Source organism: Chaetodon trifascialis, chromosome 17 (genome assembly GCF_039877785.1).
Source record: "Chaetodon trifascialis isolate fChaTrf1 chromosome 17, fChaTrf1.hap1, whole genome shotgun sequence".
NCBI lineage: Eukaryota > Metazoa > Chordata > Actinopteri > Chaetodontiformes > Chaetodontidae > Chaetodon > Chaetodon trifascialis.
In genome coordinates, this window is record NC_092072.1 from 6,239,556 (window position 1) to 6,251,989 (window position 12,434).

Here is a 12,434-nt window from a genome sequence, read left to right on the forward strand (position 1 = left end):
TCACTGCATTCACTGCAAGTGGTCTCCATTGTTCATCGCCGCTGGACCATTAACTTGCTCTTCATGTTTTGCATAGAGACAAAGAGGGAATGGCTTGATGCCTCAATTACCATGCTCTCGTGTTCGCAAAGACAGCCAGCCCCCGGCCACGGCTGGAGGGTCTCCGTTACATCGATCTGCCTGCTCACACGGACACATGCAAATGAGTCCCGCTGCACACACATGAAGGCATGGATACAGGCACACACGTTTAAGGCATGCGTGCACATTTATGGAAACCCACCTGATCTTTTAATCTAAGGTGTGTGCCGCCTCTGCCGTCTTTTGAGCTGTTTTCTCCCTGTAGTCTGAAACACACCAGCGGCTTACTGGCATATTGTTCTCAGTGTAAAGGGATGTACTGCATGCGTGGACTCACCACACTGCACCAGAATGCACCGCTGTCCTCTCAGTAGTTTTAGCCGGGTGATGTTTCAGAGAAGTACTAGTTTTCCAGATTTGCCTCGTCAACTGGTGCCTCCGGGCTGCTGTGCTGACTTCTCATCTTGTTTGGTGATTTCATGCTTGGGTTTTAAACTTGTGACAGTTGATGAGGTGAAAGTTGTTGAGGTATGACAACAAGGCACAGTCTTATCTTCCCTGTGACATGAAAAGGTTCGAGTACTCTTGGGCAAAGTTTCTCTTACTAAGAATAGCTAAGTGAGTAAAAGAGGACCTGATTTCCAAACAGCATTAAGTTAAAGACACATTCTTCAATATTTTAAGAAGATTACTTTTGGATTTCCATCTTTTACAGTTTCAAAATAACATAAAAGGAAAAAAGCCTGAAGCAAAGGTTTGGGCTCCCTGCATGGTCAGTACTTAGTAATACCCCCTTTGGCAAGTATCACAGCTTGTAAAGGCTTTGTGTAGCCAGCTAAGAGTCGTTCAGCTCTTGTTTGGGGGGATTTTTGCCCAGTTTTCCTTTCAAAAGGCTTCTATTTCTGTGAGACTCTTAGGCCATCTTACATGAACTGCTTTTTTGAGGTCTTTCCACAGATTTTCGATCACGTTTCGGTCAGGGGACTGTGAGGGCCACTGCAAAACCTTCAGCTTGGCCCTCTTGAGGTTGTCAGTTGTGGATTTTGTGGTGTGTTCAGGATCATTATCCTGTTGTAGAAACCGTCCTCTTTTTATCTTCAGCTTCTTTACAGACGGTGTGATGTTTGCTTGCAGAATTTGCTGCTATTTAATTGATCCCATTCTTCCCTCCACCAGCGAAACATTCCCCGTGCTGCAAGCAGGCTCAAAGCTGGATCGATCCACCGCCATGCTTCACAGTTGGAGAGGTGTTCTTTTCATGAACATACCTTTGCTCAGTGCAGCCAAACAGTTCTATTTTAGCTTCATCAGTCCACAGGACTGGTTTCCAACGTGCACCAGGTGTGTTTAGATGTGCCTTTGCAAACGTCTGATGCTGAATTTTGTGGTGAGGATGCAAAGGTTTTCTTCTGATGACTCTTCCATGAAGCTCATATTTCAGCACATTAGAGTCTGCTAAAGCTTCATGAAGGTCTTCTGCAGTCAAATGAGGGTTTGATTTGTCTTTCTAGCAATCCAACGAGCAGTTCTCTCTGAAGGTTTTCTCAGTCTTCCAGACCTCAACTTGACCTCCACTGTTCCCGTTAACTGTCATTTCTTAATTACATTATGAACCGAGGAAACGGCCACATGAAAATGCTTTGCTGTCTTCTCAAAGCCTTCTCCTGCTTTGTGGGCAGCAATTATTTCAACTTTCCGAGTTCTGGGCAGCTGCTTAGAGGAGCGCATGGCCGCTGACTGTTGGGACGAGATTTGAGGAGTCAGTACTTGAAAAGCTCTGAAATTTGCTTCACTTGGCCTTTCCTGACAATGATTGCAAACAAGCCATAGCCCTAACGAGCTAATTAAAGTCAGGGACCTTGGTATTATCTGAGAGCTCAAACCTCTTGGCGCGCCCAAACTTTTGTATGGCACTCCTTTCCTTTTGTTCCCTCTCAAATTGTACAAAACAAAAATAATGCTCTAATGTTGCTTAAAATGTTGAAGAGAATGTTTCTTCTTTAACTTTATGACTTTTGGAGCTCAGCCCATCTTCTGCTCACTGAACTATTCATAATTAGACAAATTTTGACCCAACTTTTGTATGACACTGACAGCTTGACTGATGGGCTCTTCAGGTGAAAGGTCAAGTGAAACACCAGCGAAAACATCCAGAGCAGCTTTCCAGTGTATTTTTATTCTGTGTTGTCCTTCATGCTGTGTTGTGTCTCGTTAAAGAGCCATGCAGTTGCACTTCTGGTGCTACAGGTGTCTAATAATGGCCGTCGTGTTACACGCTGCTGCACAGTTAGCAGTGCTTCTTTTTTCTCCTCTCCGTCAGTGTCCTTTGTACGAGTCATGCCTCATTACTGTGACGTACATGGAAAATTATTCACAACTCTCAGTAGGAATAATGTGGAGAATAATAATGGAGGAAAATACACACACACACACACACACACACACACACTCTCTCTCTCTTTCTCACACACACACACAGAGTCCATTGGTGCCTGACAGAGTTTGATAGAACCAGAGTTCCAGGACATTGCCCAGACATTCTCCGAGAAGCAGCCCAGGCTCGGCTGGTCAGTGCAGGGATTGTTTACCCTCCACTGGCCACATCAGCGTGCATGTGTGTGCCTCGTGATTCAGAGTGTGTGTGTGTGTGTGTGTGTGTGTGTGTGTGTGTGTGTGTGTGTGTGTGTGTGTGTGTGTGTGTGTGTGTGTGTGTCTGTGCCTTGAGAGTGAGAAACAAGTTATCCCGAGCGGGAGACGCAGAGATCAAGATGAGAGGAAGAAGCGGGAATTAAGGCGGAGGGTCATTTCATAGGGCCATTGACTCCTGGCGACACCGTGGCAGAAAGTGGGCTTCGAAGGGGGAAAAATGAGACGGGGGAGAGGAGGGGAGGTCGAGAGAAAAGGTCCCCGGCTCTGTAGTGGACTTTCCTTTGTGTCTTCTACAGATCAGTGCTTTCATGTCTCAGAAAGCCCCCCTACCACCAGACACAGACATCTTCTGTTTTAAATGCCATTAAATAGAGCTCTGTATCCAATTTGGAAATGTGCTTCCAGTTATTAGTCACAACCACAAATGAATAAATCATTACTGTATTTTGAAGCATGGACCTGTTCATGATTCTTAACCCAAACTGAAACTAGTCTTTAGCTTTGGCGCGAGAAGAGAGATGGTTTATGTAATCAGCAGGGTCGACTGGAGAGCACAAAACAATGGTGTCACGTGATTAAAACTTAATGATGGATAAAGGCTAAAAGGGGCTTTTTCAAAATCCCCAATTTTCCATGTGTGTGCCCTACATAAGTCTGTGCCGGCCTAAATTCCCTCTGCTTCCCTTCACCTGTCAGCGAGGATTCTATTCTGGTGCTTTCGCCTATTATTCATATTATTTCCATAACGGCACTTTATTTTAAAGGTCGAATTCAGGTATGGAGAGGAAAGAGCGGGCGGTGAATAGGCTTCATTTACATGGAAGCTGCTCCTTTTGCTTTGAAGTTCTGGCTGAAAACACGAGTGTGTGTGTGTGTGTGTGTGTGTGTGTGTGTGTGGGGGGGGGGGGGGGGGGGGGGGGGGGTTGGGGGGGGCTGCACCAATGATGATTCACTTTAAAATGAGCAAATGTTTAAATTTGCTTTCGAGATGAATATTGGTAAAGACTTAGTGGTAATTTTGTCATCCAAAATCACAATGATGAAAGTAGACAACATGCCGCGTTCCACTGGATCGAACGATGCAGCGATTAGCCGTCGTTCAGCAGCACAAGCCATCAGAAATAACGGCTTTCCCAGCGCAGTGGGGTCGGAACGTCCTTTTGTGTGATTTGTTGACCAAAAAAAAGGTTGAATTTAACCTTTAAGACAAAATCTTTAAGTTTTCAGTCATCACATTTGTTCATTTAAGGCGAAGCGCACGTTGAAAAATCTAAATCCAAGACGCAAATTCTTGCCAAAATCAACATTTGATGAGGCTGAGCCGGCGAGTTTGGACAGAATCTTCAGTGTTTTGGCATCGGCACATTTCTTTCTGCCATCTGGTTCTTCTGAAGCGTGAAATAAAAAAAAAAAATTGGTCCGGAATTCAAGCAAAAAAGCAAAAAATTGGAGCCAGCTTCAGGAGGGTTAAGTAGACTTTAGGCTGTATTTTCAAAATAAAGAGTATATGTTTTCATAGCAATGCCTATTTCTGATCATTTTATCATTTCTGCACGTTTTCTTGGCAGCATCCGCCATTTTCCAGCGATTAGATTTGGGAGAAAAGACTGTTCATCAAACCGAAGTTGTGTTTTAAAGTAATGAAAAGAGCCAGCACTGACATCGGCGCTCCCCCCTCCCCTCCCTTGTTTTTTTCCCCAGCAGCGTCTGCTCGAGCTCCTCCAATGTAACTCCTGCTAGCGTGGTGCTGCTCTCGACCTCCTTCTCCACTCTTCCTCCTCCTCCTCCTCTTCTTTCTCCTCTTCCTCCCTTCACACAGCTGATGCCCAGGTACACTGGCATGTCTGCACTCCCCCCCCACCTCTTTCTCCTCCTTTCATTTCCTCCCACTTCGTCCTGCCACCTCCTCTCTCTCCCTCCACGCTTCTTTTTCTTCCGTCTCCAGCTTTCTTCATACCAAGAGAATGATAATAAGCCAAAACCATTTCTCCTCTTTCTTCCCTTTTTGTCAAGCTGTTTGGCCCAATTCCATATTATATCCTCAGTACTGTATCTGAAATGAACTTAAAATTGTGATGGAGACTGTTACCGCTGAATTCACGCCCAAAAAGAAGCCAGCCTCCAAAAAGAGCTACTTTGCATCTGCTATTTCATTTTTGTCACATCTGTGACATTTCAAAAGAAGTAATGGAAATGGAATCAAGTCATGCGACTTTGCCTTCACGCAGCCCTGCCAATTCTTCTTCTTCTTCCTCCTTCCTTCCTTCCTTCCTTCAAGGCTTAGTTGCCTCCTTGTCTCCTCACTCAACTTGTCCCCTTAAATCTATGATTCCTGTACGTCTGCTTGCTGTTTCGCCTCCCATCACTCTGTTAACTCTCCCTGCTGACGTTTCCCATCACTGCCTCGCTTCCTTCATCTTCTACCATCCATCCTTTCTTTCTCCTTGCTCCTTCCTCTGCCCCTAACCATGTACTTTACAGGCTATATTGTACGCCTCTTCAACTCTTTCTCCTTCCTTGCATACCCTTCTGCCCAATTATCCTCTTACCCATAACCTCTTATTTTCTTGTCACTTCCTCTGCCTCTCCATCTCCCGACTTCCTCGCATTTTTTTCCTCAATGATTTATCCACAGCTTTGCCTTCATCCCCATGTCATGTTCTCCACTCTGCTCCCTCACCTCGTTTCCCCCTTACGTCTCTTGCATCTTGTTCTCTCGCTGCCGCCATGCCCTCCGTCCTCATCTCCCTCCCGCTCCCCAGCTCGCTCCCTTTTCCGCTGTGCTCCCTTATCTATTAATTCTCGTCTCCTCTCCCCTGTCTGGTATCTCTGTCCTGCCCTGAGGATCTGTGCTGCATGTGTCTGCTGGTGTGTTTTGACAGACGGGGTCCTGACCTTGTCTCAGACCCTGCCGCTACACGGGCTGAGAGACGCGTCAGCCTCGGCCTCCATCGCATCTCACAGGGACACGCACATGCAAAGAAAGCCTATAAATACAGGCAGGACTCTTTGCATGTATGCAATGTGAAGAATCGAGCACAAAGCACACACAGTCACGTATTTAAAACGCACAGTGTGGGTCTGTCTGAGCCTCTGTGAACTCCCCCTCGGCCGTGCTCCAGTTCTGTGTGAAGCTCTTATGCGTTCTGACGTTCACACTAACACACACAGCAGGTCTGCAGACACGTGCATGGACAGCCTCACTTCTGATGTGCAGACGGTGCACCTCAGTGTCATCAGTCCTCATCACTGCTGCGGATCCTCAGACCGTAGCCGGAGGGTTTTGATCTTGTATTTCCACACGTACCTGGGATGTATTTAAACTAGATTTCATTAGCATTGTTTGTTAGAAGAACCTCTGACGTACTGCAGGTCTTACCATCAGAACTCGCGCCAACTCCTTGGCCGAATCCCTCTTGTTTTTCATCCCTCGCTCTAATCCAAGTAAGGGGGAGCAGGCCATCCAGAATGTCTGCTCATCACTTGTTAATCTGTCACTTTACAGTACGTGTGTGTGTGTTTTTGTGGATTGTGTGCGTGTGAGCGCCGAGAGCCAAGTTCTCCTCTAAGCCGAAAAGCCATCAGCAGTCAGATCATAGAGAGCTCTCTCCTCTCTGGACCCCCTGTGGAGGCAGGGGATGAGAGATAACCGTGTGTGCACATATGTGTGGAAAGCACAGTTGCCTGTGCGCGCACGCGTGTGTGTGTGCGTGTGTGTGTTCAACTTTTTCATAAAAACTCCATCAGGGTGAAACAACAGCAGCGTATCAGTTCCAGACCTATCGGTGTGTGTCTGTGACTCGCTCAGTCAAATCAGGCAGGATTTCCACTTACTCGGCCGCAGATGTTTCGGCTGCTCATCAGCGCCGTCGCATCGGGGGTCTCTCCGAATGCCTCGCCGTATCCTTTCCATCTCCACTATCAATACTCTCGCCTTCGCTTTCCCTCATCTCACAGTTATTGCACATTCTGTGTAATCTACTACGTTGCAAGATAAACAGCGTCTGATGCTTGTATTTGTTTGTGTCTGCCAACTGGGATAAAGCACTGTCTGATACCTGACTTTGTTTCTCTTTGCAGACAATGCGGCTACAGCAAAGCTTCTCAAGAGGGAGACGAGGAACTTTACTTCCAGTGTAAGTGACAGCGGTGATCACTCTATTATATTGCATGTGTGTGTTTAACCGTAGGTGTTCAATCTCTGAGGACAGGAGGAGTTGTCCGTCCTATCCCAAGTACTGGAATGCATGCGCGCACACACTCGCGCCTGCATTACGGATGACTTTTGAGGCACTGGCGCCACGGCATTAATTCTTAATTCTGAGTGCATGCTTAGCCAACTCTGAGCACACTGACACAGTCCATTAGGTGGTGTGTGGGGCTGAGGTTGACGGAGAGAGATTGAAATCAGGAGGAGGGGAGAGATAAAGAGCTGGAGATCAGGGGGAGGGGAGAAGGAGAAGGAGGGTGAAAGCTCCAGAACGAGGAGGTTGCGCCTCCAAAACGGACGTTTTAATGTCGTCGTTGTTGTTGTATACGATGTTGTACAAGGTTGTAAATGCTGTTTTTGTTTTTTTTTTCCCCCCAAACTCTGCTCACCACGCTCTCAGTGGGCTTTTTGTTTGACAGTGACAGAATGGAAGTAGTTTGACATATCTTTCCCTGTTTGTGTGTGAGTCTGTGCGCCAGGGCTTTGCTAATGTGGCGTGTGTGCATGTGTGCATGTGCGCACGTGCGTGTGCGTGCTCATTTGCGTTGTTTAATCTCCTAGCATGCTGAGCCCTCTGGAGAGGTTTGGAGCACTATGCCTGATGAATAATGAGCCGGAGCCATGCGGCTGGGAATTAACTCTGCCCAAACAAAGACATGCCAACAGCTGACAAGCACGCAACACACACAGAAAACACACACACACGATTTTGGCCTGTTTTTCAAACACACACCTTCTTTTTTTTCTTGCAGGACACGGACACTCGCATAAATAGGCACAAAGACATGTTTTTGTTCTCTTTATCCGACACACACACACTCTCTCTTGAGTCCACTTCCTGTTCCGTGACTGTGGACTTGTTACAACATGCTGTCACGGTTCTGCAGGTCTGCGTGTGTGAGGGAGCGGGTGTCATGTATGCCCGATTTTAAGTTTTTTCCTCCCCTCCCATCTGTCCGCCTGCAAGGCTTGAAACACATTTCGTGACTGAAGTTTAACACGGGAGGACGGGGGGGAGAGCGGGACTGAGCAAATAAATGAGCGTGTGAGTAATAAAGTAGAGGAGGAAGGAGGGTGAATGAGTGAGTGGAGGGCTCGGTAAGAGGGGAAGAGGGATGGAGAGTGAAGAGGTGAGCTGGCAGAGATGGAGAGACTCATCATAAGTGACACTGCTCAGAACATTAGTTTTATGTCGGACTACGTGACCTAGAAACATGCGATGGAGGGGGATGGATGAAAGGCTCATCTGCGATCTCCATTAACGGACCAGTTTTAGATACCATCCAGAGTTTGATTGCATGGAAGAAGGAGACAGAGAGAAGGTGTCTGGGGAAATGAATGGAGAGAGATAGTAAGGCGAGTTATAAAGCGTTTGTGGCCTTTGGAATGAACATATTTGGGGCCCGGGCACGCTCCCTCGGTGGTCCGCTGGAGATTACGCAGCCGAGTGTGAACATGCTTAAGTTTCCCCTCAATCGCTCACGGCGGTGACACAGTTAACCCTGAAACTAATCAGCCACAGAGCCAATGAAGCGTGCATCTGTGTGTCATATATGTGGCCATTTTCAGCCGATATAATTCATTTCACGAGGCATGTGAGCGGCCCCTCTTCTGCGTGCCGCCCAGCTGGTCGGAGGCAGCGAGTTTCAAAACCCCAGAAAGAGTCTTCGATCCTCCGCTCGGCCCTGGCTTTGAATAGAAAAGGTTTCATCTGCTTCATAATTGGACTTTTGGCTTTATTTGTCGATGTGTGTGCGTGCGTGCGTGTACACAAACATATCTGTGAGCGCGTGTGTACACACAAGCAAGAATGCGCGTGTTGGATCAATAAGCCGTTATGAGGCAGCCGGTAAAGGATCCCTCAGGTCGATCTCGAGCTGTAATCACATTTCAGAGCCTCTGCCCGGATTTTGGGAAAACTACCAGGCCTTTTCCTGGAAGATTAGCCTTAACATGTAGTAACAAGGGTCAAAGGTCGTCTAATTGAGAACTACAGTCCCTTGATTAATGGTTATTGGCTATCTGCTGGCTAGTTTATTTGCTAGTTGTTAGCGTTGAGCAATAGGCAGCTGATAAATAAAACACGGGGCTCGATTGAGTGCTTTTGTTTTGCTGGAAACAGTCAAACAGTTGGGGGTCAATATCACTTGTGGTTTAAAGTGTCAGCAGGAATATTCAATCGTTGTGTCTCATTAGTGTCGCAGGAAGCGGTGGAAAGAAATTAGCCGAGATAATCGTTAGCGATAAACTTTTTTTTTTCTTTGAAGACTGAATAGGGCGAGATGAAATCATTTATCTGCTCTGACGTTGGAGTCCAGGTTTTATCTTGTTGTTGTACTGCATGTTAACAAGTTGTGTATCCCACAATACATCTCTTCTGTAAGTATGAAGGTGATGTGTAGTGGGCGAGGCTATTCATCAAATGCCACATTGCAGATAGAGAGTGCTGTTATTTCTGGGAGATCCCACGCAGCACCCAAACTTTAAAGGAAACGCCAAAGCAGCGAGTACTACAAGCAGCGTGGCACTTTCAGGTTTGTCTGCCTCAGCGCTTCACCGACTATTATGTCCTGTCCCAGTTTCTGACTGAAGATTATATTGTGTGTGTGTCTGCTGTTTTGCATATATGTGTGTGTGTGTGTGTTAGCGAGATAACATTTTCGAAGCAAGCCGAAAAGACAAAAAGCCCTCGTGGAGGAGGCCTGTGATCTGACTAAAGCTGTGCAGAGCAAACCCAGAGTCAGATTTGAGCGCTCGGAGCCTTTGATCTGGCTGCCTCTGGAGTTCGCAAGGTCAAAACAAACAAAAACGGAGAATTAGACAAGTTCTGAATACAGAAGCAGGAGCGTGTTGTATCAATTTAAATGAGGGAGAAAAAATAAAATCCTAAAGCTACTCGCAAAGTCTTTTGAATTTTTCGGGTTATTAATCCCACAGATGACTGGCGGAACTGTCAGACTGAGATATCCACTGTAGGTTTACAGTTAACGGTGAGGCTCGATGGCAGAGAATGTTGCAGCTATCTCAAACATCAATGGCAAAGCTGAGGTATTGATTTCAGTCCGCATCAAAGAGCAAGGGCTTTTTCCGAGACACAACATTTTGGTCTAATGCTCAACAATCACACAGAGAGAAAATCTTTGTTGAAGGAGGCAGAGATACCAATTTCTCCGCTGACTGTAGCCTCAGCAGAGCACAAAGTGATGCAGACACGAGAAATGCTTTGCTTTGTGTTACGAGAGAGGTACCGCCAGGGCCACAGACATCTCGCCATCCTAAATAAACAGTAGGCTAGCTATCTGTATTTATTTGCTCATACACAGTTTAATGGTCTCTGAATCGGAGAGAGGCTCCTTTCATCTACTCTGTGCCTCGTGTGGATGTTTTTGCTGGTGGGACTTTCAGCTGTTACATTTAGCAGACTAGCATGCGGACTGTAAATGATGTGTTGCTGTCCTGTTGATTTTATGGGCTGTGGAAAGTCTTGTCTCAGCAGCACACTTGATTCATTTCTCGCAAGGTCTTATGTTGTACGTTTGTGTGTTTCAGTTAAGATCCCGACACGGAGGACTTACATTGACCCAGAGACCTGCGAGGACCTGCTGCAGGCCGTGCACGCCTTTGCCAAGGAGCTGGACAACTCGAGCATCAAGATAGAGAGGATTGTGCACACAGGTACGTGGGATCAAAGCTGGATTGCTGCACTTTGGAGCTCTCTGAAGCAGCTTGTTTTTAAAGGAGCGAGGCAGCAAAGGCTGAGAAATCCTGACTTTTAGTCTTTAATATGGGCCAAACTTCTAAAACACTGGACTCTGCCTCTTGCAAACGCCACATGCCAAGTTCACAACAAAGGCTGCTGTTAGAAATTTCAAGTATCAAGCTGAGATAACCCCAGTCATGTGATCAGGGTTGTCTGGATGTGAGCATCGCGTTGGGTGCAGAAGGGCAATTATCAAATTCTGTCTTGCCAAACGGTACCAGAAGTGAAAGAATTCTTAACCTTGCTGCCATCCAGATTTCTATTGTGAGACATGCAAAGATAAATCACAGTATGAGCAGCTGCACTCATCTTGAGGCAGCTCAAGGTATTTTTGCCCTTTCCCTCAACGTGCCTGCAGACAAATTGAAGAAACCAGACATCTTACGGATCTTTGCCAAAATCGAGCTCTGCTCTTCTGGCTTGTTATATTTGCCCTACTCGATGTTCCACTGTTTCACCTGCGCCCTACCCCCTCTTTGATCTCTCTTTCATCCCTTTGTATTTCATGTCTCTCCTTCTCTCTCTCTTTGCTCTCAATAGTATCTGTTCATTTACTTCATCTCTCTTCCTCCTCAATAAGTTTGTATTTCTCGATCTGATTCTGCAGCAGCCTTTCCCCCCGTTCATTCCTCCACACTCTCTTTTCATCTGTGCACAGGTATGACTCCACATCATCGGGCTAACCTGCAACACTTTGCCCCGTTCTGTCTCCGTTCCATCTGATTGTTAACGATCAAGGGATCATGACCTCTGCTCGTCTGTCTCCCCCTACAGGCGACTTTGGGGAGGTGTGCCGTGGCTGCCTGAAGCTGCCCAGTAAGCGAGAGCTGCCGGTGGCCATAAAGACGTTAAGGGCCGGCTGCTCGGACAAACAGCGGCGCTCCTTTCTCAGCGAGGCCGGCATCCTGGGCCAGTTTGACCACTCCAACATCATCCGGCTGGAGGGCGTCATCACTACCGGTAAGGAGGGTGGGAGGGAGGTGAAGCAGAAAGCACAGGGTGAAAGGAGGTTTGGGAGGAGGGTGATACCACTGGGAAAAGAATGGGGAAACAAAAGGAGAGCAGGTGAAGATGAAAGGAAGCATGGGGGGGGATGTCCTGGATCCTGAGGATCAAAGGAGGATAGTTTGACCATTCATTACCTCCATCACCAAGGAAGAAGGGACAGGAGGCTGTAGAGAAGGCAGAATGGGGCAAAACAGGGAATTGGAATTTGACCATTTCAATATCACACGTGCGGAGGAGGTCATCACTCCTCGTAACTACGGAGAGAGATGGGAAGAAAACTGGAGGCGTAGCAAAGGCGACAGACAGGTGGAGAAGAGAGGATCGGGAGGAGCACTGCGATACTCCGACCACTTCAATATCACACGAGTGGAGGGGGTCAGCGCTCGCAGCGAAGAGGGCGGCACGGGAGGGCGGAAAAGAAGAGGAGGTTGAAGAGTAGAGAGCGGGGATGGCGGGATGGATGTCGTACGCCAGCAGCAGCTGAGCCACATCAAGGCCCATTTTCCGCTGACAGATAGCAATTGAGGTCCTGGAGCGAAAGCAGGATGGAAGGAGGAGGAGGGGAAAAAAAGTTGAAGAGACGAGACGGAGGAAAAAGACATGAGAGACAGAGAAGATGAGGTAGAGGTTAATGGGAATGGCAGGTGAAAGGAGAAGCTTTAAAGAGTTTGTGAAGTTTTTGTTACTGCCGCAGTGATGCTCAGTGTGGCGTGTGTGTGTGTGTGT

At 47.2% G+C, this 12,434-nt stretch overlaps 1 protein-coding gene across 2 annotated transcripts in view; it reads left to right on the forward strand.

Moving 5' to 3' along the window:
- Window positions 1–12,434, forward strand: part of LOC139345414 (ephrin type-A receptor 7) — a 147,559-nt gene that overhangs the window by 124,537 nt on the left and 10,588 nt on the right. The window contains exons 9-11 of one of the 2 annotated variants that reach the window (XM_070983967.1): window positions 6,811–6,866; window positions 10,490–10,615; window positions 11,475–11,660. In XM_070983967.1, the coding sequence (XP_070840068.1) occupies window positions 6,811–6,866; window positions 10,490–10,615; window positions 11,475–11,660 (368 nt within the window). Of the gene's footprint in view, window positions 1–4,431; window positions 4,825–6,810; window positions 6,867–10,489; window positions 10,616–11,474; window positions 11,661–12,434 lie in introns of those variants that run through there. The other variant, XM_070983968.1, reaches the window with a different exon arrangement.